This window comes from Petromyzon marinus, chromosome 18, assembly GCF_048934315.1.
Source record: "Petromyzon marinus isolate PM22_M1 ecotype Great Lakes invasive population chromosome 18, UKy_Petmar_22M1.pri1.0, whole genome shotgun sequence".
Lineage (NCBI taxonomy): Eukaryota > Metazoa > Chordata > Hyperoartia > Petromyzontiformes > Petromyzontidae > Petromyzon > Petromyzon marinus.
Window position 1 is genome coordinate 5,498,570 of NC_133684.1, and position 27,744 is coordinate 5,526,313.

The window sequence follows — 27,744 nt, forward strand, 5'->3', positions numbered from 1 at the left end:
CTTTACAGACTGTTGGGGCAAGTGCTGTCTGCGAGCATCTATGAAGGGTGGCGATGTTTAAGCATTAAAACCAGGTACAGTACCCATTTTATACTGAGTCGACCTAGCTGAGTCGACCACATGCACACACACGAGTAAGTTTAAATATATTCCAGAATAGGTTTAAACTCGCTACTTTAATTGCCATGATTTAGTGCGCCCGGTGAAATGTCGCACGTATATAAGGTTACTCGTATTTTAAACTTCGTGATTTTTTACAACACTTTCTACAATCGTTTCACTTGCTGACACGAAAGAAAATGTGTCTTCGTTAACATGTCTGGAATTATACATCGCTCTGGTGTGCAATATTATTGTTGTAATAACAATGACTTACAGCCCTTTGTGAATCCGTGACTGAGTGAAGGCCTCCCCCCACTCCTCATGTCCGTCACGGTAGATGGTAACCATACCTCGTCATCTAGCTGGTCAGTCGGGATGCGGGGCCGGTTCAGATATCGCTCCCTCACTGCTGTTAGCCGTGGCCTGGAATCAAACTCAGGTTGGCGGATTCTCTAAAGCACTGCGCCAACGCTCCCTCCAAAACCGCATTGTTATTCTGTATGCGCATTCTAAATGGCCTTGTCAATCGAGACCCCTTCTGGGAATCAGACGCGAATCTCAAATATGTATCTTGGTCTAAAGAGCATTATTAATGAGGTGTCTGATCTACATTAACATCATAATTATCATAAACCGGCATACCGCATGTGTTTTGACTTTACACGCGAATGTGCTATCCTGTGTAGTTTTGTTACCAAAGTCTTCCATTTCGAGCCACCTTCGATCCGAAAGCATTGGTCGCGATATGGAGGTATGTTGAGCTTCTTTCGCACCGTACGTAGTCAACTGTGATAATCGGAGGTACGGACTATCCTTCGCTACAGGGCTCTGTCTACTGCAGTTTGGAATAATTATACCGTTCAAATTAGATTCGGTATTGAACTCGTTCAAATAATAATAATAACATTGAATAAACGTGCATACAAAGCGATAACCACTCAATGCTCAGCACAGATAGATTCATGAATTCATTGCTGTACAGCACTTCAGTCTCCTGGTCACATCAGCCCCACGTCTACAACACCTGGAAATCCCTGGTGGTCTTCCATCCATGTACGAACCTGGCTTGACCCTCCGTAGCTTCTCAGCTCGACCAAGATCGGGTAATATAGGGTGGTCTGGTCACAATAAATTACAATGTTTGATTGGCTGAATTGATTAGATCTTTTGCTTGCGTGTGATCATATGTTCAGGCGCTAAATTGCAATGTGGAGGTCTGCCAGCCACGACGAGAGGGCTTCAGGCAGTGGCGGATTATCCCAGTAGCAAGAGTAGCTACAAATGTAGCTACGGGCCCCGCACTTTCAAGGGCCCCGCGCTAAATTATTTCAAGCTATCAATTCCGGTTCAGTGATTCTGCACTTGCTCTATTACTATAGTACTATACTGCCTTCAACTTTTATGAACGACTGGGTGTTTAAGGTTAGCGATTTGTCGTATTATCTAGCTGTATAGAAAATGAAAAAATACAATTACTTTATTATAATTGTAAAAAAAATTGTGTTTTAATATTCATGTTTTTTTATTCAGGGCCCATTTATAACATCATGCCACAGGCCCCGCACTGCTTAATCTGGCACTGGCTTCAGGAAACACTTCGTGTAGTTTTGCCGCTCCTCCTCCGTTGAAGGATCGCGGACTCGTGGTTTACTCTTTGGCCCAAAGTTTGGGTTGCATGTCCACAGTCGTTCAAATGTGGCGTGTCTTTAACTTTCCTTTTGTGAGGGATATGTGCGCGTTGGCCTGTTGTTGGTGTTCTAATGCGGTTGATGGTTACACCGCTGTCTTCGATGAGGAATGTCAGAGCCAGGTTGTGCGATGTTCGTGTCTCCAACGAGCTGTTTATTCTGGACGTCTGCTATTGCCGCTAAATTCATTTGACAGGCCGACATAATATCGCTCAAAATACAGCCACGCAAACATTGAACGTAGCTGCACTTCTACGCTGACGTCTCCACCTAGTGGTGGAGAACTCACCCTGTGGCCCTCGCCTGCTGAATCTTTATTTAAGTCAGCAGTGGTGGGGGGGGGGTCAATTTACAGGCTCCCTTTTCCCCAACATGGGCACATTTTTTGAGGCTGGTGATGGGTTATATCCTTCTAGGGTTCGTGTCAGACTTGCGGGCTCTGGGACTCGTAGAATAAGTGTACACGGTGAGGCCTGCCGAGGCACGCAACACATCTGGAAGAGGTTTCTTTTTTAGAAAATACAATCCTCACGGCAAAAGAGTGGCCTCGAACGCTAATGTGAAGTGTATGGGAAAATATCAATCGTTCAATTAGCTCCGTTGCCAAAGCAGCCAGTGCCAGTGGATGTATAAAGTGCCCTTTCAAAAGCCAAGGACAGGGCTTTCATTTTCCGACCACGTGTAGCTTTCATAACGAGGCATACTTTTCTCTAATTACGTTTGATTGGTAGGTAAGGGAAGGTGGCACTTGGAGGAGTGAGTAGCTGTGATCTAGAGTTTTGACCAATTTTGGAGATGCATAAGTCCATGTCTTTGCTGGTCTAGGGTCAATTAAATTGTCCTATCAGGAGTGGAATTTCTTGGTTGGCCCAGATACAAAGATGTTGTCTGGTTTGTTCATGCTATCACTTTTCTATTTCCTAAACACAATGAAGGAATAAAAAAGGCAATGTTCTTTATTCATACAGGAAGGCCTCATTGATTCTCAAGGATACTGCATTGGGATGTTTGGCCAATACTATTAATAAGTGTTTGCTATGTGCGAGGACATGCATACAAAGTTCCACACAGATATATTCAATTCACAGAGACCCAGTTCAATCAGTCTACATGTAGACTGAACCCATTGCTGATATTACTACCTCCTCTGTCACCTAAACTAAACCTTTTATATTTATTTGACCAGGTATGGCCCATTGAGCTATATAGAACGTTTTCAGAAGCGACCTGGCCACAAATGATAGCTCAACAAAGTGGCTTATCGTGTGAACATTTATAGCAGCCAAACACTCAAAATGCATGTCGGTTATTAATGTACTGTCGAAAAATCCACACGACCACGGGGAGAGAGGATATGAAAACTCCAAATATACAGGCATCACGGTCGGGATCGAACCCACGATTGAACCCACGATTGAACCCACGATTGAACCCACGATTGAACCCACGATTGAACCCACGACCTGCTGTACACGAGGCGAGGTAGTTAACATCTCGCTATCGCGGCGCCCCATCACAGCCCCGTACCTATAACACCTGGTATGCGCTGATTGATACTATCTATAGCATAATGGAAGTTGGAGTGGCTGGAGAAAAAAAGTATGCATTGTAATCTTTAATAAATGAATAAAGTATATAGGACCTATGGTGATTGCTTCGGACACATCACCTTCAGCAGGATTTCCAGCATCTAACAGTGGATCGAGATTGGCTAATATTGAGTGTAGTTACATGTATAGAATTGCTTGAGTTATAATATTCCAGTTGGTGAAAAACCAAATCGATTGTCATATTTATCCCATTTGACAATTTGTCCAGTGGTGGAGAGCTACAGTTTTAAAAATATACCATCCAGTACCTACGCTATCTCACCCAAAATAATGAATAATTGTCATAACATGACCCATGGCTTTCTATACAAGTGTATGTTTTTTTAATAGCTCCACCACATTCATATTTGCACACTTTTCTTAAGTTTCACGAATTGACCTTACATGAATGTCTGCTGCCTGGGATTATAAACTTATGCAGCCGTTTACAAACCTGGAGCGGTAGCAGATGCCCGCAGCGCCACCCAGCGGCAGTGTCATGAATGTGCAAAGGAAATTGCCAATTTACACACGAAAAACAAATAAAACCAGCCAGTTTATTTTTTATACCGCTAGTTGAAGCAAGTGCTGTGCGCGAGCACATATTAAAGCCTGCGTGACACACACGTGGGTGGTGTGGTCAGAACCATACCCAGCCACCTTCGCCCAATGCTGATGCTCACCAGGTATTCATTTTAGGCTAGGCAAGGTGCAGAACCGGTTCAGATCATCGTCACCGGTGTTCACCGTGATCGGGAATTGAACTGGGGTCACCTGGTTCGTAGAACAGCATGCTAACCACTACACGACCGTTCCCCACACAATTGCACACACTCCACTCCCACGGTCACACGCCTCACTGTGATATGTTGAAACCTGTTGCACTGAAATACTAATAGCTATTGCAATGCAATCGGCAACTGCAATTAACGCGTGCCTACCCGTATTAAAGAGGGCGTAAATTATATGCCTGGGATGGCTTAGACAAGGTGGCTCGTGACCTCGAGGAAACAAGTTCAACTCCAAGTCAAGGTCTACTCGGCCCGTCACATCGCTGTATTAAATAAATATACTTTTTTAAAATCATAGTTGCTGAGCACAGGGTCCAAGCGGCCAGTAACAAACAGCACTATCGAAAGTGTAATATAGTGTTCTTTACTAATTTTCAGAGGGGGCCACTTTCGCCGTTACGACATCATCAGTGTGAGGGCCACCACACGTTTGAAATCATTGGGGGCTTGACAGCAACACGATGATGATAGGGGTTGTTTTCACATTTGTGTATTGTTGGGGGCCGCACTAAAGGCCACCAGGGGCCGCCAGTGGCCAGCGAGCAAGAACCACTGCTGTAATGGATAAGAGTTGATACGTCTGTCGAATTGAAGCAATGTTCTAAGAATCATGAGAGGAGAGGCGGGCGAAGGAGGGCATTCCAGAGTCGAGTGCAGTGCGATGAAAGAATCAGAACCAGTGGAATGGAAGTCCATGGAAACAGTAGCCACGAGCAAGGAGCGATAGAAGAGTGACAAGGAGGCGACCGTTAACCTTGGAGGAAAATACAGAAAAGTGTTTTCCATTGTAGCCGGGCGGTGGTGGCTCGCCCAGGAGAAGGTGGGATAGCAAACAAAGATGTGGACTCCGCCTGTTCTGTCCGTGTGGGATAGAGTCACTTCCTCCACAGTTATCTCCCCCAGGGCCGGATTCAGGCACGGGGCTTTAGGGGCTGCAGCCCAGGGGCCTCCGCTAACTCGAGGGCCTCCAGAGATGAAGTGAAAAGTTATTTAATTTGTGAATGCCGAATTTTATTTGTTGTTAGCCTTGTAAGGATACATTTTATTTTCCTTTAACTTTGTTTTCCTTTGGAAGATATTACTGGTGGGGGGGGCTTACTGTACCTGTAGCCCAGGGGGCCTACAAAATCTTAATCCGGCCCTGCTCCCCCCCCCCCCCCCGTATATCTCTCTCTTCGGCTGTCCATCGCGAACGCTGATGACTGCGGAGTACAAGCTAGTTAAGTGGCATTTTCCTGGCGCGCTGGTGGGATGAAAGCCCAGTCCTTGAGCGGAAGCATCGGTCGCACTGTGGGCAAGAGCTGCTTGCTCGTCTGCTCGATGGGATTTGTGTCGTGCCGTTTGCTGGTGTTGATAGGTTTAGGTTTATGTATTATATATAATATATCGAGGACCGCAGAGCTTGAGCCATTGTTGATACCGGCTCATCACGCGGCTGCCTTCCTGCTTGTCTGTGGTACCATGCGCGACACAAATTGAAGCTAATATTATGAACTGGAGTCTGCCATAGGAATGTGGGATTTTCACATCAGCTCAAGACCAATAATATAATGAGCACCAACCAAATGCCAACACATAGCTTGGGGATACTGGCACATCGTGCCCTCCGCCTGGCGTGCAGATTTGATCTAAGGACTTGGCTGCGATTCAGCTGAAGTTTGCAAATCCATCACAGCGGCTCTGGCCAAGCCAGTAAATTTACTGGAGTGCTTTTTCCGTTGCAGTTCTCTCGTGTAATTAAGTGCCCCCCCCGCCCGCTCGCGCGCTCTCTCTCTCTTAAATTACCTGTGTATACACCTGCTTTGTGAATTAATTGGCAAACATGGATAAATGACTCAAGAGTTTGGCAACTCTTGCTCTAGACTCTCATCCACCCCTACCTCCGGGTACCACCCCCAGATTGTGATTCAGGGTAGGGATTATATATATTTTTAATCGTGACGGAAGTGGTGTCCCGTGCCTGCAGGGATCATGTTTAATACATCACACAATCTACGCGAATTTGAAAAACAATGACCTGTATACTCCCAATTCAATGCATGCATCCTGAGTTTGAGTCAACGTTAATCGATGAATGGGTGCAATGTTAAATCTTGGTCTTACATCAGTTAGTGCGACGTTAAAATTAGATTACAGTTATCTGGGGGTTACATTGAAAATCCACTTGTCCTGCGTTGTATGAGACACGAGGTACATCTTACCGTGGCCGATACTAATAATGGAGTGGCAGCAAAAGATACAGATTTAGGGTACAGTTAATTTGGGCTTGGACCAGGACAGGTACCTGGCGACCAACTCACCCTGCATTTTCTCTGAAGCTAAGTTCTTGAAAGTTAAGCAGAGTTAAGCCTGCTTAGTACTTGGGTGGGAGACTTCCTGGGAATATTCGTGTGGTGAGCTTGGCCCGAGTGATGCCCAGAAGATGGCAATAGAGCAATGGGGTGAATCAATCTGTGCGGAGCCGTGTCACCCCCTCACTGGTGGGTTTTCTGCAGGTACTGGGATTTCCTCCGACGTACCAAAGAGTATATTATGGAAATTGGTCAAACATCCCAATGCAGGGCCCTCTGACAAAACAGGGATCGAGAACTCTGCGAGGATAAAGGGCATTATATTAAACTTTTTAGATTTGTTGCTCGTGTTATTATCCACGGCGTGGAATTGAACCCAGAATGTCTTAATTGGAGTGGAGAGTTCACGAACTACGGTGCCACTGCTTCTCACACAATTTCGCAAACACAAAGACCCCCCCCCCCCCCATATAATCCTCAACAGACTGTTGGGACAGGTGCTGTTAGCGAGCACCTGTGAAGGTCGGAACAACACGAGAAGCTGGTGTGGCTAGAACCATGCCCGGCTGCCTTTGTCTCCCCAGCGCTTATGTCTACACATCACACCAGGTTCACATTTAAGGCTGAGTCAACCTAGGGGACGCCTCGGACCAGTATAGCAATTCGTTACTGTTATTGGTCCCCACAAGGACATACACACAGAAACACGCACTCGTGAATGACGGTGGTCTGAATCATGGGCGGCTATGGACATGGCAAACAAAATCATCGTTCACGATCCGACGGTGGAAGTACCGGGATTCTCTCTTCTGCGACGACTGTGGACCACGCTGAACCGCGCTCGAACACGACACGGCAGATGCGCGTACACGTTCAATAAATGGAAGATCAAAGAATCGCCCGACTGCGACTGTGGCAAACCAACAAGCACGTCGCCGATGAATGCTCCATCCATGCACATCCTGGCGGTATCGCTGAAATCCACACTGGGTCAACCCCACATCATTGGACTGGATGAGGAACCTTTGCATTTCATTTATGACGATCATTAAGAAAAAATAAAAACGGTTGCTTTTCACAATGCCATACGAAAGAAGAAGAATGACGGACAACGCAAGTTTTGTTGGAAATAAAAAAAAAATCTCTGAACCTTTATTAAAATCAAGTTGATCAATTCTGCACCCATCCCTACCGATAAAATAAAAAATCAAGTGTTTTGTGAAATACCAAGAAATGAGCCACAATATGAACCTTACATGTAAACTAAAATTAAATTACACCCACCTATAAAACATGAGAATGTTACCCCCTTTTTGATCGATCTAAAATCATGTTTGAAACGTTAAGGTGTTTTGTTTATGAAAAAAAAAAACCCAGTGGAGGACAGAACACAACATCGTCGAATGTACAATGGTTGCTGTTGCTGCCAATCGACACACACGGCCAGCCCCACGGGACATTATTTTAGATTCATTGAAGTAATAACCGTCCGACACACGCCAGGCACGACGCCACGCCGTCACGGCAACACTTCCCGCAGCTCCGGCTCAGGTTGCCGATTGCAACCACTTCTCTCTCTTTATATTTATAAAAAAGTCAACAGGAAATAAATGTGGTTTTTTTTCGGGCACTCGCCTTCCCACCGTAGTTAAGGCTGCTTCTAAATGCTAACGGGGAACCGTCGCCAAACACAGAATTTTCCACTTGCGGTGGGTTTCCAGTTGCGCGGTGTTGTTTGGTATTGGTGGCGGCAGGCAGCCTGAGCTTACAATTCAGTCGGTGCTCGGAGCCGTTTCTGAGAATTTATGCGAAGCCAAATAGCAACTGGCAGCGGAGCTGAAGCGAGCGCACTAACGAAGGTAAATTAACAGCAAAAACGAGGACAAAAATAGGTTCGGGCCGACACTCGTTGTTTCATGTCGAACGTAAGCAGCCACAAGTGGGTGACGGCGGCTTTAAACTGTCGCCTATTGGTTATTGCCGCCTCTACAGTCGTGTAGCAGAGACATAAATAAGAATCCCTCGTAAGAACACTCTAATAACAAGCGCTACATCCGAGGTTCCATTCGGCATCTCAAATGTGTGTGTGTGTGTGGGGAGGAGGAGGGGGGGGTGACACCTGAAAAGCAATTGCTAAAGATGCGTAAAAAAAGCAACTCCCTTGGCAAGACTTTTCTCTCCCCCCCTCCCCCAAAGCGAGCCCAGGTGTGATGCCAGATGTGCAATAGATGCACGCGCACACCACCAGGCACACAAGCGAAGACAGCATGAATGAATTAATCATTGGTGCTTATTCATTCCAGCAAAAAGGTTTTCACCGTTTCAGCAGAATCCTGCTGTGGCCGGGTGCCTCAAATATCAGAGTGCTGACCCGGCACCACATTGACCCTTGGTACGAATCCAGTGTGTCCCGGTCCACGAATGACTGCACACACAAAAAAAACCCCGTAACATTGAATTTGGTCCTGCAGATAATTCGGCTAAATTCCAGTCGAGAAATGCAAACTTTCAGTTTGTCTGTCATGTCACGGGCAATTCCTCTCTATTGCAGAGCGAGGTGGGACAGTGCTGCTCCCTAGTGAGGATTAGAGGTCACTTGAAGACATTTCAGAAGCAGTTCTCTGATATTTTCTTCTGCGGACCCGTTCTATAACGGGGAGGCGCTCTGTTCTGCGACAGTTCTGAATAGGTTCTTCATGTCGTGACCATGATAAAAGGTTGGAGAAAAAGACACAAAAAAGCGATTTTTAACCATTTACCCATTTTTACCAGACACCCGAAATCATGGCCCTGCAGTGATTTGCCGCTGCAATGCAGACCCGCCAATTTGTGTCGGGGCAATTTTATTCGGTGCTTTGAAGTGGGGAGCGCCACGGCTGGAAAGTGCAGGAGAGGCTCCATAAACATTTCGCGCAAGCGTGTTCAAGAGGCTGCAAGTAAGCTGGAATTCACCACCGCAGTGATCACTTAGCAAGCAAGTTCCGTGCCCGCGCGCTTATTGAGGCGAGGACTGCCGCGATATGATTTTTTCGTGATATCCGATAGGCTATTCCCATTTCAAGATACGTCTATTAGCGCAATATCAGTTTCTTCGTAGCCTCGTAATTTGCGTTTCACATTCTCGTCATACGGTTGTTGTGCTTTGATGTACTTTAAAGTGCAAGACGAGTGCTGAAAGGATATCCCACTGCAGTTATCTCAACACGTCTAATCACTGCGCCTTTACAATGGACAGTGCTCAAAGCTCGTCAGAAAATGATGACGTCTTATAATCGCCATCCTGCCGACTACTCCATTCAAATTGTTTCATGAGTAATAGCTTTGTTTTTACTTTAACTACGACCGTAAACTTTTTAAACTATCGTTCTTTGAGAAAAAATCTGTAGAGGAAATGGGAAAAAAAGGTACGTGAATAATGCGACACAGTTATCGTCACGTGACGATGTTTTTTTTGCAAATGGGTATAGCTACGATATATCGTGGTTCGCACGATATATCGTGGGTCGCACGATATATCGTGGGTCGCACGATATATCGTCGCGTCCCCCTATTGCGGCAGCCCTATTTGAGAAGCAATGATGAAAGTTTCGCGAGCGGACACTGTACACAAGTGGGCGAATAGAAGAAAAAAAACCCAACCCCCAATAAAAACCAAACACTGGGTGACATTACAAAATCAAACGATTTAGGAAATCTGGCATTATCGTATGTACACACGTGTATGTATATACAGTATTCATATGTACAAGCGTACAATAGAAAACTTTTTATTTATTTTGCAGCTACACTGTAAGTCATGTTTTTTTTTAAATCACAGGATTGTAGGCATGTGGCGATTCGTCAGAGTGAAGTCGGTGTTTTCCCAAGTCGTTTCTGCTGCCCGATGTGCGTTCCGGGTTGTCGTTCGGCGTGATGTTCGACGGTTCGCTCCCCATGCCAAGAGCTTTCCGGCTCCCGGGAACACGTCTAAGTACCGTGAAGCCCAACCGCAGAAAACAAAGAACACACAAACCCTTGAGCAGCGGTGTAGGTTGTGCATCTGCCCATTCACGTGAGTCCACGAGAGAGTCCATAGAGCCGTCGAGTTCAACATGTAACCGCGAGGAAAACCAAAAGTATTCTTGATGGAGTTGTTACAGGAAAGGCGCTGCGTCAATACCGTGCACGAGGCGAGAGAACCTCACCGCTACACTGCATCACAAACATCATCAGACATTCGCTATCAACTGCTGGTTGAACGCATTTGTATTATTACGAAACTAAATTGTAAAGTTACGTTTTAAGACAGTGATATCTGTCGGCAGGTTAAAGGGGTGTGGTGTGATTCCGAATTGAATCGCGATCCTGAATCATGAACATTTTGCAAATATCGGGAAGGTTAGATTTGCTCCATCTCTACCAGAGTATTGAGATCACCTTCCTCACAACTTTAACTTGAAAAAACTGAAATTTTTTGTTTTGTTTTGGGCCACAATAATAAACCCAGGCCATTGTACGTTCAGAAAGATCAGCAGTGAATCGAGAGGGGGGCGGAGAGGAAGAGGGGGGGGCAATGTCATTACATTTTTAACATTCTGTACCAATAAACCATTATTGCACCAAACATGAAAAAGTGCCACAACTTGGGCGAAACTATCATTTATCCCACAAGATTGAAACTCAAATAAAACAAACAAACCGGCGTTCGTTTGATTGTTAATTCGTCTCGATTTGCATTCAGAAAGAAATAAACTTAAAAAAGTAAGCTAAATACCCCCGGAAATTGACGGAGCGAAGGCTGCTCACGGTCAAACTTGAGCGCCAATTTTTCTACCGACGTTCTGCTGCGAACGAATCTCCACACCGCATCGCCGAATGGCAACGGTATTGCGGCGACGGACAACCCGTTGGGAGTGGCATTTTCCCTTCGTGTTGGATTAACACGCGGGACCGCGTCTTCCCGTCGGGAAAAACAAACGCAACTTTTGAAAAGCTGCGGCGTGCGTCTCGCAATCGTGCCCCTCGTTCCGTCCGTCTCTTAGCAGCGTGACCCCCACCCCCCCCCACCCACCCCTGTACGACACTCCTGTAGGTTGTTCATCGTTTCTGCCGATCAAGAGATTTAAAACTGCCAGATGTTTTACGTTGCAAAATCTCAAATAAATATCTACGGGACCATTTTCTTTTTGCCGGTATCAAAATTATGAAGAAGAAAAAAAAAGAATAGGCTTTACCCTCCCCAGGAATAATACAGCTGTTCAGATGTTCAAATACCAAATAGAGCATGTTTGTTTGCATATTTTACCACAAGCATGTGTGGTGAATGCAGACCTGATGCCTTGCGTTGTGTGCCTATTTGGTGTTTGAACAGCTTAACACCTCCTGTAATTATTTCCGGAAAGGGTAAAGCCTATTCTTTATTGCCAACGTGTGATGGAGAATGAAGTTCCTGAGTGAAACGATTTGCTTGATGTGCTAGTTTCCTGCAGTGACAGACACAAGCCAGGACTCTGCACAATTTTTGATTTATGCCACCAAAAACGTACGCACGCATGCACACGCACGCATGCACACGCAACGCACCGACGCACACTTTTGGACGTGCCAGCCCGGACTGCCCCACAGGCATCAACACAAGAGCGGACTCGTAGTGAATACAAATCCTTCGCACTTCAACGTAGGTCGTCTTGAGCCTCGCCAGATCTTTAACCACTCAGAGAGGCCACTCTTCCTGACGTTTAGCTTGCTCGTCCGTCCGTTTCCACGAGATTTTTTTTTAAATAGTTTTTACAATTCTGCAGCGCGGCATTCGAACGGGGTGGGCTGTGTTCCAGCACGCGCGTGCGTGTGTGTGTGTGTGTGCGCGCGTGCATGGCGCGTGTGTGTGCCTGAGCGCCCTTGTCCATATGTTCGTGCATGAATGCGTCTTTGTCTTTGTGTGTGCCCATGTCTTTGTGTGTGCAAGTGCGCGAGTGGCTGGTAGGGCCAACACCATGTATATCCGTCTGCCTTAACCGGTACTAATGTTGACCACACTGCACCAGGTACACATTTTAGGCTGAGTTGACCTTAGGGAAGTCCACCATCGGTCAGATTCAGTTACAGAATTGCCACACATGTTGTGCATCATGGCGAGCAATCAAACCTGGGTCACTGTGATCGTTAACACGTGAATTACGTTACAACCCGAACTCTATTTAACTTCCCTCACAATAAGCGGTCACTCGCAGCACTTTCCCCAAACGTCTATAAGGCTAAACAGAGGGTTCTTTGTGTGCGTGCGTGCGTGCGTGTGCGCGTGCGTGCTTGTTGCATGCACGTGTGCTCGCACGTTCGAACAAAAAAGCGTGCGGTCGTCAGAACGACCCGTTCGGACGTACAGGCGCCCAGAGACGTGCGCCGGTGGGAGGGGTGGGATGAGAGGGGGGTGAGGGGATGGGGAGAGAAGGCGCTCAATTCCACGGGTGAGAGCGCGCCCCGCCGCTGAAGTCCGTGCAGCTGCCTCCCCCCCCTCTCCCACTCTTCCGTCAGCGCTCCACTCTCGAGTCAGGAAAGGAGCGAGACTCTTGCAGGCTTGGCGGGGGGCGGGGGGGGGGTGGGGAACGGACGGGCGGCAGAAGGTGCTAGCTGCTGTTGAACTTGGCCAGGACGGTGGCGTTGACGTTCTCGAAGAGCCAGCGCTGCGTGAGCGAGTCTCCGTCGCACGTGTTCATGAAGATCTTCTTCTCCGCCTGGTGGAAGTCCACGCAGCTGTTGCTGACCGGATGATAGAGGGTTTTGTCCTGGAGGGCAGCGGGCGGGTTTTTGCGAGCGAGCGAGCGAGCGAGCGGAGGGAGGGGGAGGCAGCGGAAGGAGAGCGACGGTTGAGACGCAAACGCGATGTGCTCAAGGGGCCGACTCGCGATTTCAGCGCGGGTCCGGGGGCCCCGTTAAAATGCCGAGTTTTATTAGCGCTTACACAAGACATTTGGAACGAGTCGTGATCTCACGGGGGGTTGGAAATTGGCACTCGTTCGTTTTCATGCCATTGTATGAAAACGAACGAGTGCCAAAATTAGTCGGTCTCAGGAGGGTCCTGCCTGATTGGGACGTTTGGCCAACATCCGTTGGTGAGCATTTGGCTTGAAAGTGCGAAGGGAACGGAGTGCCCGGAGATAATCTATGCAAACGAGGGGATGACACGCAACACTGCCATTCTCCTGGCCACATAGCAGCCCCACAACTACAACACTGTGTAAGTCCTGGGGGGTGTCACCGAAGCAGTAACCAGGCTCAACCCTGCTTAAGTGGGGGAGAAGGAGGGTGGGGGGGAGACAAATGTTTGCTGGCAGGAAAAAAACATTCCAATATTTACCAAATATTTGTTCGTGGGGAGGGAGGGGGAGGGGCGGGGCGAGAAAATATTTTCGACAAAAAATATTTGAGGGAGAACCAACATTCGTTTCCACCGTCGTTTTCGTGCCGTGAGGCGCAAGCGGACGGCCGTCGCCGGCGGGTTAGCGGGTTATAGCGTGTGGGCGGGCTTACGGGGCGGTATCGCCACAGCTGGTTCCCCTTCATGCCGTGGCAGTCGTAGAGCGTGACCGGGCCCGAGTGCGACACCGCGTCCAGGCAGAACTTGCGCGTGTGCAGCGGGTCGCCCGGGCGGACGTCCTCCCTCCAGCCGAACGTGAACACCTGTGGGGGCCGCGAAGAGCGACCCACGGGCAGCGGGGGGAGGAGGGAGGGGAGGGGGGTGAGGAGGCGACGGCGGCACGCGACCGGCGATGATAAATACAACTTTGGATGCAAATGCGCGAACGAGCGGAAGCCGCGACGATGAAATGTATGCCACGCATTCCGCGTGATTTGTTTTTTGGGGAACCGGGCGGTTGAGCATGAAGGACGCCTTGTCACCGGTGTGTAAATTTCCCAAGAATTGGGCGGGAGGCGGTGGCACTAAATCTTAATCTGAAAATGTCCGCTCTTGTTGTTATCAAACGGTTGGCATTTAAGTGTGAGGCTCTCCAGGAAACGGGCGTTCCGGCCGATGGAACTTCCCTCGAGTTGACCGAGATTTAAAGACCTTTACCACAAACGTTCGGTGCTTTGAAAACTTTTCTTGTGTTTTGGTGTACTCGTGGTGTTTTATTTTCTTTCCAGTTATTTTTAACGACTGCTTGCTACCAGTTAGGCTGCCCTGAGCCTCTAATATCAACTGGATATAATGTCAAACTTGATTTGACACAGAGGCATTGGGTCTCTGTGTGTCTATGTTGTGTGTCTCTCTCTGTGTCTGTGTTGTCTCTCTGCTTGTGTGTCTGTCTCTGTGTCTATGTTGTGTCTCTCTCTGTGTGTCTCTGTGTTGTCTCTCTCTCTGCTTGTGGGTCTCCGTGTCTGTGTTTTGTCTCTCTCTCAAATTTAGTTCTACCTGATGACGGTTGCTTGTGTTGCAATCGAAACGTCGTACTCTATTATTTAATTTATTTTCTTACTACATGACTTTACCGAAAGAACCAAAGAGTGTATATAATGTCTTACGCATTCCACTCAAGTTGATGCATGACCTTACCATTCAGAAACTTGACCGTGCACAGTTGTTTGTGGTTTGTTTTATTCATGTTTCTTATGCTGTAACCAGGTTGATATGGTGCCCCCATTGAAAATAAGCATTTATTGTCCAATGGGTTTTAACTGTACCTAACCTAAACTCCTGGTTATGTTATTGGATGTCTAAACATGTGCGAAACCAATAATAATAATCATGAATTTTGTGGATAACATTCAACGATTTCACTTTATTGAAAACATTTATATCTGTTGTATGTATGTATTATGAACGTATTTCACACCGTACGTAGCCAAACGTGCTAATCGGTGTAAAAAAAACTTTTGGCAACATCCTGCACACGTCGAGGTAAGGAATTAGAATTAATTGAAGGAACAATAATGTCTGCGCCCGGTTTGCACCAGGCTCGTAGGAGGTCGGTCCCACGGTGTCCGGGCGACATTTCCTTACCTGCTCGTGCGACCAGGTGCGCTCCGAGCCGTCTTTCACACACGTGTCAAGACGTAGCTCCGTGCCAGTCCCCCCATGCTTTCCGTCGATGCACAGGTTGGCTGCCGAGTTCCTGATCTGCGCCGGACAAATCGATGGGCAGTAGACGTCAGTGCACGTGGAGGGATGTCCTGACAAGTACAGCCTGCTTGTGTTCAACCACTGCTGGATGAGGGCTTTCCCTATATGCCGTGCAGCTTGATGGAGATTATTCGACCGTAGTTTTAATTTCCCTGTCCAAGGGCAAGTCCATGGCTCAGGCTCCATCTGGACCATTCAATGCCACTCCCACACGTACGTGCATGCAACATGAGTGGGGGAAGATTTACCTCCTCGCATTTACTCCCGGTAAAGAACAAATGAACCAAAATGAGATCGCACCCGAATCTGCGCAGGTGTGCTGTCTGTAATTGCAGGTTTGAGGTCAATTTGGAGTCAGCTTTAAGCTTGTTAGGGCTCTCTTTGCATCAGACCGAAGCTGCTTAGCATAACGATGCGGTTTGAAGGAGAATCTCGTGGAAATATAACAAAATTGGAAAAGCTTCCTTAATGGGCCTGAGAAACGCCACCTAATGAAAACTAGGCCTTAACCTTTACACTGTTGGACTCGAAGCAGGAGCACAGGGGAATTCATGATAATTTCATGAAGGGGTTGTTTTATTTTTACCCCCCTTGCTTAGTTGCGCTTTCAATTTTAATCGACCTCTGTCAGGTTACCGGTGTCAACTTCTACTCCTGGGGATATTTTTTTCAAAACACCACTTGTAATACAATTATATAACGAATGAGAAAGCAACCCCTTTTGTACCGAAACGTTATCCTCACCGCGTACGTTTAGCTCCATGCAACATGCAAGGTGCCTTAAGGGGTTAATTGCAAAGTTTTGGTCACTTCTGTGGCGAACCGAACGTTTCCTTGGAATTACGCTGCGTCCAATCTAATTTTTTCCAAACTAATGTTCCAGTGCGGGGGCGTGGGAGGGGTCATGTTTGTAGCGTACGTATCTTATCCTCCCGCGTGCACGTGCACACGGTGGAGCCCCACGCTGAATTGTGCTCGCGTAGTTAATTTGCTATTCCGTCTGCGATCCACTCATTGGCGCACGCGCGGTCAAAGAGCACCGTCAACTTATTAAGGCCAGCGCAATCATAATAATCGTCATTAATATGATGCACGAATGTTACAAAAAGCAGGTTTGTAAGATGTATCAATTACGAAAAAATGTTTTAACCCATTTATGAGGATGGCAGAAGGGCAGTTTTCCACCGAGAATTGGCAAAATATATATTTTCTGCCAATTTGCCACAATTGTACGCGTAAAAACACTATATCTGGAAAAAAAGTGGTGTGTTCTCCGACGCATAATTTGGGCTTGTAATCATCAATCTTTCATTAATACGTATTTACAAACTGGGTTGGAAGGGTGGCGCGATGATTTGCGCACTGCGCTGTAAACTCGACGACCCAAATTTTTTATTCCCATCCACGTCTAATATCAGCGCCGAGTGATATCTTTTAACCGATCATGATCCCTCACTCTTCTTGACAAAACCCGTTCTTCTTCTTTGGTTCTTTCGGTAAAGTCACGTAGAATGAGAATAAAATAATAAATTGATAAAATAAAATAACACAATAATATTCTCACGACGTTTCGGCCACAACACAAGCGGCCTTCATCAGGTGAAGGGGACGAGACTGTCTGGAGGACAGCGCTGGAGTGATTCATCTTCTTTGCCGAAACGTCGTGAGAATATTATTGTGTTATTTTATTTTATCAATTTATTATTTTATTCTCATTCTACGTGACTTTACCGAAAGAACCAAAGAAGATGAATCCTTGCAGTCACGAAAGCTTTAAATCGAAAAAAACTCGTTCTAACCAGTGCGGTGAATTATGGTCCATCAATCGCCCCTACTGGACATCTGTGAAAAAGAGCTTTAGAGCTCATTGGATTCCTCCAGTATAAATACATATTCTGATTCTAATTCTGACAATGGGGAGGCCTACATTCAACAGTCACTTGGCAAAGGCCTTCTAATTACTATCATTACCATTCTAATGTCGCCTATTTGTTTATAAACACATTGCATAAATGTTGTAGACATACCATCCACCCAAGAGGCATTCAAACAATGTCAAGGATGAGCTTTCTTTCGTAAGCTCACGCTGCCTGAATGTCAGCTTTATTTCAGAAGTCGCTCTGTGTCTATGTACAGATCGTGGGGTGCCACGGTGGCGAGATGTTAACTACGTCGCCTGGTATTCAGGAGGTCGTGGGTTCGATCCCTACCCTGACGCCTGCTGTATATTTTGAGTTTGCGCGTCTCTCTCCGGGTCCTCCGGTTTTTCCGTCCACATTTAGAAACGTTCGTTCAGAGAATTTGGCTTCTATAAATGTCCACATGATAAGCCACCTCTTTGAATGATCATTTGTGGCCAGGTCTCTTCTGAAAAAATCTACATAGCTCAGTGGGCCTTACCTGGCAAAATATTAATAGTTTCGTTTTCGTTTAGTTTTACTCCACCTCACATTCCCTCGGCTCACTACACCGGACGATCCCACGCGGAGGGACTAAGTGAACTGTCCACCGATGGCTTGAGGCGGCTTGCGACTTATTGGTGAAGAGTCCCTAATCCCCCCGTGGAAACTGTGGGACTCATTGGTGCTGCCCTGGCTGCCCTGGCTGCCCTGGCTGCCCTGGCTGCCCTGGCTGCCCTGGCTGCCCCGCCTGCCTCGAGGGCTCATTGTTGCTGTTCGGCCCCGGTTGCTTCATCCCGCCCTGCCGCACCACAATCCCCTTCGCCCCCCCCCCCACCCAAAATGTATATTTTTTTTATTTTGTGGAGCATCCTGAAGTGCTATTGCATTGAGATGCTGTATAAATAGAAATGTGTTCAGGCAACTGACAGCCAGGTGACGCTTCTATGACCTGCCACTATTGCCCCACTGGCTATTTGCCGTTGGCTATTTGCCGAGCCAGAAGCAAAGCGTGCTACACTGGCCTCGCAAAGACATCTGAATCTGGCTCGGGTTCAAAAGCGGGGTCGGAGGTGGCGGGGATAATGAAGCATTCACGTCAGTGTGACGTCAGTGTGATGCCGGCGTGACGTCGGCGCGACGTCCGTGAGTGACAACTCGACGCATCGTCACCACGTCACCTACGCGCGTCTCGACTCAATCCACTGACTGCGTGCGACGTCAGAGCGACGCCGGCGTGACGTCGGCAGCACGACTCGGCACGGCTTCCCTCCGATATCAGGAAGCCACTGGAGCTAAGCGCTTTTAACTCGAGATTGAAAACTCACCTCTCTGGAACTGCTTTAAGTGTTTAGTTTGCCATCCTTCCCCCGCACCTCGGATTAGCGGGGTTGGCTACGTACGGTGCCAAAGAAGTTAAACGTACATTCACGCGGCTTTGCTCCTGCAGTGGAAAAACAACCCTGGCGCTTCTCGACCCGCAGCCCCCCCCCCCCCCCCGGGCACGGCTCCTGTCGTGCGCGAGTGAGCGGGAACAAAAAGAGACGCCGTAAAGTGGCTCGCGCTGCGCGGACGCGGGCACCTCTCCCCAGGCGGCGGCGGGCGGCTCGACGGGCGGGTAGAAGCGGGCCAGGTCCCACGCCACCTCCTGCATGAACCACTTGAAGGAGTGGCAGTTGAGATGGCGCCGCAGCTCCTTCTGGGCGGTGAGGTCGCCGGCCGACAGGTGGCGGTACTCGGGCCGCCGCTGGTACACGAACTCGGCGTATTCGTCCATCCACACCTCCGCCACGCGCTTCAGGTTCTGTCCACGTGGGGGGTGGGGGGGGGGGATACATGCGCGTGCCGGTCACTGGGTGCCCCCGCTGTGGATATCAGAAGGTAGAGGGGACAGCCCTGGCAATTTCTCGCTCGCGCCACTGCTGGGACAAGTGTTGCCTCCCGCTAGAGGGAGCTCTCGGGGTTATGTTGGCCGACTCTCGCATGCTGGAATGATGGCTTGGAAGAGGTGGGAGAACACCCCCGCACTTTGTCCAACCACGTGTGACCAGCCGATCGACTGCGATGAATCCAGTTATCCCGCTGCTTGAGGGGGGTCGAGGGGGGAATTAAGAACGCCGCGATCTCTGGATTGTTCAGTGTGCTAACTAGTACATCGTGGCCGTAGGGCACCACGGTGGTAAGATATTAACTACTTCGCCTGGTATACAGGAGGTCGTGGGTTCAATCCCAATCCTGACACCTGCTGTGTATTTCGAGTCTGCATGTTCTCCCCATAGTCGCCCAAATTTTTCTCCAGGTCCTCCGGTTCCCCCCCCCCCCCCCTACATTTAGAAAAATGCGTTGAGAGTATTTGGTTGGTATAAATGTCCACGTGATGATAAGCCACTTCGTTGAGCTTATCTTTTGTGGCCAGGTCGTTTATGAAAAATAGCTATTTAGCTCAGTGGGATGTGCCTGGTAAGAAAAAATGTTTATAGTTTTTTAAGTTGCAGGGCTGTGACGCCTTAACGCTGGAAGCACATAGATTCTTGGGGACAGGTACGCAGTCGTTTTAGGATGTCTGTAGTTTATACGTATATTCTCTATGTATGCATGTTGCACTTCTTTCGCACCGTACATAGTCAACTGCGCAAATGAGAGGTGCAATATGATTAAACAAAGTGACAAGTATCGGTCAAGGGGGATGTTTGACCATACTTCACCACACGGTGGACAATGTGGATTGGTGGGAGGGGGGGGGGAGCCAGGACTGATTTAGATATCACTTGCCACCGATGTTGGCCGTTGGTCGGGAATTGAGCTCGGTTCATACAGCGCAAACCACTGCACCGCCGTTCCACTCTTCGTAATTTATACGGCTGTAAAGTCAGCCCGTAATTATTTGCCGCTACACAATAAAATAAACGGGGGCATAATCACTGCGCTGTACATCAAAATTACATGATACAATCATGGACACACACAATATACACAATATTTACTGCACAAGACCACTGAAGCGGCAATATTTTAGTATCACATATATGTCGCACACGTGGGCCCACACACACGTACACACACACACAGAAATTTTAGTACCACGTATACGCCTGGCACGTGGGCCCACAAAGATCCCCCATATAGCCTTAACAGACTGTAGGGGCAAGTGCTGTTAGCGAGCACCTATGAAGGCCGGAACGGTACACGAGGGGGTGGGTGGCCAGCACCACGCCCGACCGCCTTTGTCTCCCTAGTGGCAATGTTTACACACCGCACCAGGTACTCATTTGAGGCTTAGTCGACCTAGGGGAGGCCCGGGACCGGTTCAGATAATCGTCACTGGTGTTGGCCGTGAGCGGGAATCGAACCCGTGTCGCCGGGTTCATAGCGCAGCGCGCTAACCGCTACACTACCGCTCCCCCACAACGTGGGCCCACACACACGTACACACACACACACAGATATTCACTAAGGTTTTGAACATGCGGTAGATAATCTGAATAGAGACATAAAACTCCAGTTAAGTAATGCGAATAAAGACGTCCGACTCCTGTAAAGCATAATTAGCCCCAGTTGCATGTGATTATACGATGCGTGGCTTGCATGTGGTGGACCCGCGCATGTAAGTAATATTTACTGCGTGAGAGGGCCCCCAAATGGCTGCTCGTTTTCACGAACTCCCACACAACCCTTCGGGCTCCATAATTTGAAAACGGGGCAAAAGGATAAAGACATAAGGTCCTACGCGTGTAGCCTCTAACAGACTTTGGGGGCACGTGCTGTGAGCAAGGAGTGACCTCTGAAGGTCGGCACTTGTGGCACACGAGAGCCGGCGGGTGGCCAGTGCCGCAAACGCCCGGCAGCCTTTGTCTCCCCAGTGGCGATGTTTACAGACCGCACCAGGTACTCATTTGAGGTTGAGTCGACCTCGGGGAGGCCCAGAACCGGTTCAGATAATCGTCACTGGTGTTGACTGTGAGCGGGAATCGAACCCGGTTCGCCAGGTTCGTAGCGCAGCACACTAACCACTACACCACCGCTCCACACTACACACACACACACACGTGTGTGTGTGTAGTGTGTGTATGTACACACACACACACACGTGTACACACACACACGTACGTACGAGCGCGGTATCCGTGCCGTACCCTACGACAACAACTCCAGTCCCTTGCGACCCCCGGCCACGCTTCGCCTCTTCGTGATCGCCCGCTCATCTACATTCGCATGCAAATTGAACCCTCCGCACAACTTGAAAAAAGGCGCCCGATGGCTGGTCATCGCGGAAGGCGGCGCCGGAGCGGAGCGGCTATGAGCAGAGTTGGACAGACGCCGCGCGGTGCCACCAGAGGCACCTCGAGGGTCGAGCCCGAAACGTTTTCCACGACAGGGGGGTGGGGGGGGTGGCGGCTGCGTCGTGACGGCCACGTCGCCTGTTCTCTTGCTCGCGCGCGCCGATCGATGATCCGATGAAATATCGACGCGGTGAATTTTATTCGTCTTAAGCCGTACGCGTCATTTCACCGGGTAATGCAATGAACGAGATGGGATGACGGCCCATGGTAGATTGGGGGGAGGCAATCTGTTTAAAAAAAATAATATTTCACATCCAGCAAAGGCCTCAGTGATTCTCAAGACTCTACCGTCGCAGGGGGCTGCTCACACACAATTAGGAGGCATGAAGAGCAACATCTCTTTGAGGAACGCTTGCGGACGAGAGGAAACGAAAGAAGACCGAGGGGAAGCCACACACGTACGACATGACGACGCTCAAACACCAGGAGGGACAGGCGAGCGACTTGCTTGCTGCACCGCCACACGCTGCACGCATCCTCGCTCTGCAGGAGGATGGGGAACAGACCCGTGCGTGTAACTCTAAGCTCTTCTGTATTTCTTCTTAATCTCACCAGGCAAGGCCCACCTGAGTGACACAGCTCTTTTTCAGAAGCGATTCTGGCCACAGATGATAGCTCAAACGAAGCGGCTTAGGGGCCATCCATTTAGTGCGTACACAAACATCTGTCTAAACTTAACCCGTCCCCCCCCCCCTCCCTGTACGCACGCGGACTTTTTACCCCCCCCCCCCCCCACCTGCGAATCCTATAGAACGGCCGATATTTAATCCACGCAAAAACGAACAAGGATTAATAATATTAACATGTTTAAGCAAACAGAGAGTCCACCGCAGAACTATCTAACTCATTTTAAGGCCAATGTAGACAAATTATTATCGAGGCTTCACCCCCCCTCCCCCCCCCGTTTCGTTTCCTATGCGTACATTGTCAGTAGACCCCCCCCCCCATACGCAAGTGGTACGCATTTGGGTTAATCCCCCCTCCCCCCTCCATGCTTACGGACTCAATGGATGGCCTCTTATCGTGTAGATATTTATAGCAGGCAAATACTCTAAACGCGAAATGCGTGTTTCTAAATGTGGTGGGGGGGAGGGGGAACCGGAGGACCCAGAGAAAAATTCACACGACCACGGAGCAAAACCACGACCTCCTGTATACCAGGCGAGGGAGTTCACATCTCACCACTCGTGACCCCAGCTCCAGGCTAGCCCTTAGCCCCCATCAAACCCAATCCACCCCCCCCCCCCACCAGCTCCAGTGTTCAAACGCCGCCCCCACCGAGAGCCCTGCCAAAGCCGGACTCGACGAGAGAGGGCCGAGGTCGCCACGGGCAGAGCACGTGGCGGGCAGTGGCGCAACGGGAGGACCCGCTGCTGCCGGACGCGCCGGTCCACCACGCGCTCTGACAGCGGCAACCCAGCGCGCTCACGTTGTCCGACTAAATACGAAAAATAATCCACTTAAAATGTCGTTTGTTTAAAACAGGAAGTGTATTTGTCGGTTGAATTCATTGTTATATATTTTATACATTGATATAAATGTAATTGCATGTATTCAAATGTACTTCAGCAGCCACCCCCCCCCCCCCTCCCCGTAAGAATGTTTTACCCATTGCCAATGGTCTCCAACAACGCAAGGAGCCTGGCAGAGGGGAGAGAGAAGCGGAGGGGGGGGGGGCGCTACACGACGCGAAAGGCTCTGCAGAGAGAGAGAGAAAATGCTAGACGATGGTGATGATGGTGACGATGGGATGTTGTTCCGCAGACGTGTGCAAGCAGGCGCCCGCCACCGCAATACGAATTCGGCGCAGGATCCGACTCCTCAACGCGGCACGAACCAGCTCGGTGGCCGCACGGCCGCTCAGGGAGTGCTGTCTTTACCGTGAGCCATCTGTTTGTTGCACGCGATTGGGGTGAGGTGGGCGGGGTGGTGAGAGGGGAGTAGCAATGACGCGCGGGATTGTACGATTCTTTAGGGCCCTCTTGCAGATGTGGGACAGCTGCCACGCTTGCGCTTCGGTAAAAGAAACACAAAAATAAAACAGGCAGTTGCTCTCAGAGAGAACGGCGGCATCGGAAAGTGTGGGGGGGGGGGGCAGATATTGATTTTTCTATTGCTTGGGCCACGTGGTTAAAGGTGGAATCATAAATCCGACATCAATTTGAAAAAAAAAATACCGCACCGTCCAGTTGGGAGTCTGCCGCACGATAAGCGAAGAAGGAACACTTTACCGCTGATGTCAATTATGAAATAATAGCCACCGATACATGCCGGGGAAATTAAAATAGTTTGAGAATGGCAAATTGGAAGGAAACGTGAGTTATTACTTTATTTCTAACATAATAGAATATGCCATGACAATATTGCCAAAATATTTGTACGAGTGAACATGAACACAGCCTAGGTTGGAGAGCCGGGCTATCAGCTCACGAGCTGAAATTACATTCAAGGTTGAGTTGACGAACCCTCTCATTATCACCGTTGCCATCTTTACCTTCGCTACCGTAGTTATCATGATCAGTGTCCGAATCTCCACCATTACCATCATCATTATTGTTGCCGTCATGATCATCACCATCATCACTACCATCATCATCACAGCCATAGTTCTCACTGGCATCATCATTGTCGTGATCATACTCATCATGGTATCTATAGGGTCAGTAAAAAGAGCACAATGCATGGCAGTGTTTGTCGTACTGACTGATAATTCAGCCCCCTCCAGAGATGTGCAATATCCATCAAAGCAAAGAGGTCAGCAACAGAGATAAACTCAGAATCAGAATATTTATTAATCCTTGGAGTCATCCGATGAGCCATGAATCTCTTTTTCACTCTGCTCAACACACACTAAAGCATAGCGGCACGTGCCACCCACTCAAGCGTACGCCAAAACCGCACGTATGTACACCCAGAGACACGGTAAACACACAGACCCATTTAAATCTGGCAGTCTGACTGACAATCCCAGCGTCAAGTGTCGTCGTGCATATTTACCCAAGGAGAGATATCATGTTGCGTTGGAGGATTGCCCCCCGATGGCTCACCTTGTTCTCACTCGGTAGAGGGGGCGCGAACATCGTCGGTGAATGACAAACAACAAAGAGCGAAAGGTTCCTCCCTCAGAAAAGTGTCGTTTGGGGCTATGGGTATCGGAAGGGCGAGTACTCGTGGCTTATTGACGCGCTGGTTAGGGTTGGGGTAGAGCTAGCACTCATGGCGAGTTCGTAGGTTAGGGGTGGAATTTGGTTAGCTAGTTGGCAAGGGTGAGGGCAGGGCTAGCATTTGGTTGGCCGGTGTGCGCCACCCAACCTGCTGGCCCCTGGCTCCCCATGCCAACGAAAGGTTCTCGTGCAGAGTCTTCGGCATTTGGCTGCACGTGCTGGGGAGCTCCTTGAGGAGCTGAGCAGCGGGGTCCGGGGGACGCCCGTGGCAACGTTCAGGAGGATCACGCGGAAGCTCCGAGCGGCACGCGGAGCGAAGAATCGCGCCGGACACCATCGTGCGCAACGACGCGCGGCGCGAAACGAAAAGCACGCCAGAGAGTCCACGCAGCGCAAGCGCGGAAGGAAGGCAAAAAACTAAAATGGGAAATAAACCCCCCCCCCCTAGGCAATAACGTACTGCCTCATCAGCCTTCACCATGCTCGGTTTCCGGTGCCCGGTGTGTTTTTGTTTTGCTTTTACCTTGGCCAGGCTCGTCCCCGCAGGCACTTTGTACGGCACGTACTTGCGGTAGATGTGTCCGACCCGCGAGCACGGCACGTCTTCCATACGCCCGCCGCACATCCAAACCTTGGAACGGCAGGGGATGGGGGGGGGGAAGAGTGTGAGATGGAGTGTGAGATGGGGGCGGGGAGCGGGGAGGGGCGGGGAGGTGGGAGGACGAGGTGATGAGAAAGCAGTGACCTTATCGAGCGGTCGGACGGGGACAACGTGGGCTGTGGCGTCCTCAAAAGGAGACTGACGATGTCGGTCCACGAAGACAAACGTCCAATGCGCACGACAGAGGAAAGGCGCGAAAGGCCTTCGAGGGATTGAGCCGGTGATCGGTAATGCATGTGAAAGTTACGAGCAAGCAAACTCGACACAACGTATGTCTTGATTATAAATTTGCTGTTGCAAGAAAACCGCACGCGAGCTTTGTAAGTAAACAAAATAGCTGGTGATGCTGCATCGGAAGCATCCACACATTCGTCACAATCGCAAATAACAGTGCCATAAAAAGGCAATGCATACACGTGCGATGAAGAAGGTCCATTGCCCCAAAACGTCGCCTCATATATTCTTTTCCCTTTAAGGCAGAGGCACTGAAGAATGTTGATTTAGATGTTGTTATTTGTGCTTGTGCACCACTTGCCAACGCAACAGCAGCATCACCAAATAATGCGTCTCATGACAAATCTATGGGGGTTACCCTGCAACTGCAAATATGCACAATGATCAAGATCCTGGCTATGCACAATCGAGCTCCAGAAAACCACCGATCTCGTGGGCTTTGAGCCGGTCTCCCTCTGCCTCCCTCTATAAAACGAGTGGGTCCCACTCTTCCAGTACAGCGCTTTGAGAAGCGGTCACACTCAGACGCCCGCATTGCATCATGCCTTCTGTGCACAGCAGGATTTTTTTTTTATCACAAGGGTCGCCGTGCCTTCGTTCATCTTTTATCCATTCATGAAACGCACCCCCACCCCCCCCCCCCCCCCCATTAATTTAAAATAAAACCACGGATCCGGCCCTTGAGACACCTGTGGCACGCGACAGCTCCGCTATCATTTGCCACCTGTTCATTCTTTCATCTCCCTCCTCTGTGTGCGGTGGATGAGTAGCGGCGGCAGGCGCCATGGAGCGCAGCGATAACAAGTAGGCTGGGGCAGTACCAGCGGTTGGGCGCGACTGCGAGGGGAGATTAAGGCGGAAGCCAGCGGTGGCTTGCGGTCGTGTCATTGGCATGCGCGATCTGTCAAGAAACGAGTGGCGTGAGCTCAGCCCCGAGTGGGACACAATGTGTGCATGTGAAGTGGGCGCGCGCACACGCACGCACCGCCCACGACCGCCCGTCCATCTGACGTGAAGTGGGGCACGCGCCCGTTTGATAACGCGCGTGGCACAAACGCGGATGAGTACGCGCGCCCTTCGGTAAAGATTCCCCGTATAGCTGTAAAAAAATATTGCCAGGGCACGGTGAAGCGGGATGGCCGGCGAAGGCGGTGAAGATGTGTAGAGGTGGGGGCAGATTTTGCGTTGGACATTGCGAGAGGTCACGGTGAGTCGCGGCGGCGGCAAATGGGCACGGCAAGAGAGTTGAAAAAATAGGAAACAAGGAAAGGCTCTCGCGAGAGCGTCGAACCATTCAAAGCAACGGCACGATAATTCAGCGACTGCAGGGAAATGCTCGTGGAACAAGCAATCCCACCGGGTGTGCACAACGCACATATCAAATAAAGCATAAATAAGTAAACTGTAAGGAGATGAAAACAACAACGATGATGAAGCAAAAAAAAAAGACAAGTGCCGAGAGAACCAGTTATTTATTTACACTGCATTCACCTTGAGATGCATCAACAAAGATCCCTCGGCCAATTTGACACGAGCTGCTGGCAGAGCGGCTCGCAGACCCTGCACCCAGCGCCGCATTTTCCTCATAGCAAAAGTAGCTACACGTAGCTACGGGCCCCGCAATTTTAAGGGCCCCGCGCTAAATGCTTTCAAGCTATCAATTCCGGTTCAGTGATTCTGCACTTGCTCTATTACCATAGTACTATACCGCCTTCAACTTTTATGAACGCCTGGGTGTTTAAGGTTAACGATTTGTCGTATTAATTATCTGGTTGTATAGCAAATGAAAAAATACAATTACTTTACTTTTGCAAGTAAAAAAAAATTGTGTTAAAATGTGTATATTTTTTTTATTTAGGGCCCCTTTATAACATCATATGCTACAGGCC

General features: G+C 49.1%; 1 protein-coding gene across 1 annotated transcript in view; it reads right to left on the reverse strand.

Moving 5' to 3' along the window:
* Positions 1 to 7,822: 7,822 nt before the first annotated feature.
* The window catches only part of GALNTL6 (polypeptide N-acetylgalactosaminyltransferase like 6), a 234,861-nt gene continuing 214,939 nt past the window's right edge, over positions 7,823 to 27,744 (reverse strand). Inside the window, exons 8-12 of the mRNA XM_032956615.2 lie at positions 25,484 to 25,591; positions 19,039 to 19,260; positions 15,439 to 15,555; positions 13,968 to 14,117; positions 7,823 to 13,222 (exon numbers count right to left, since the gene is read on the reverse strand). Coding sequence (XP_032812506.1) covers positions 13,064 to 13,222; positions 13,968 to 14,117; positions 15,439 to 15,555; positions 19,039 to 19,260; positions 25,484 to 25,591 — 756 coding nt within the window. The 3' untranslated portion in view covers positions 7,823 to 13,063. The remainder of the gene's footprint in view (positions 13,223 to 13,967; positions 14,118 to 15,438; positions 15,556 to 19,038; positions 19,261 to 25,483; positions 25,592 to 27,744) is intronic.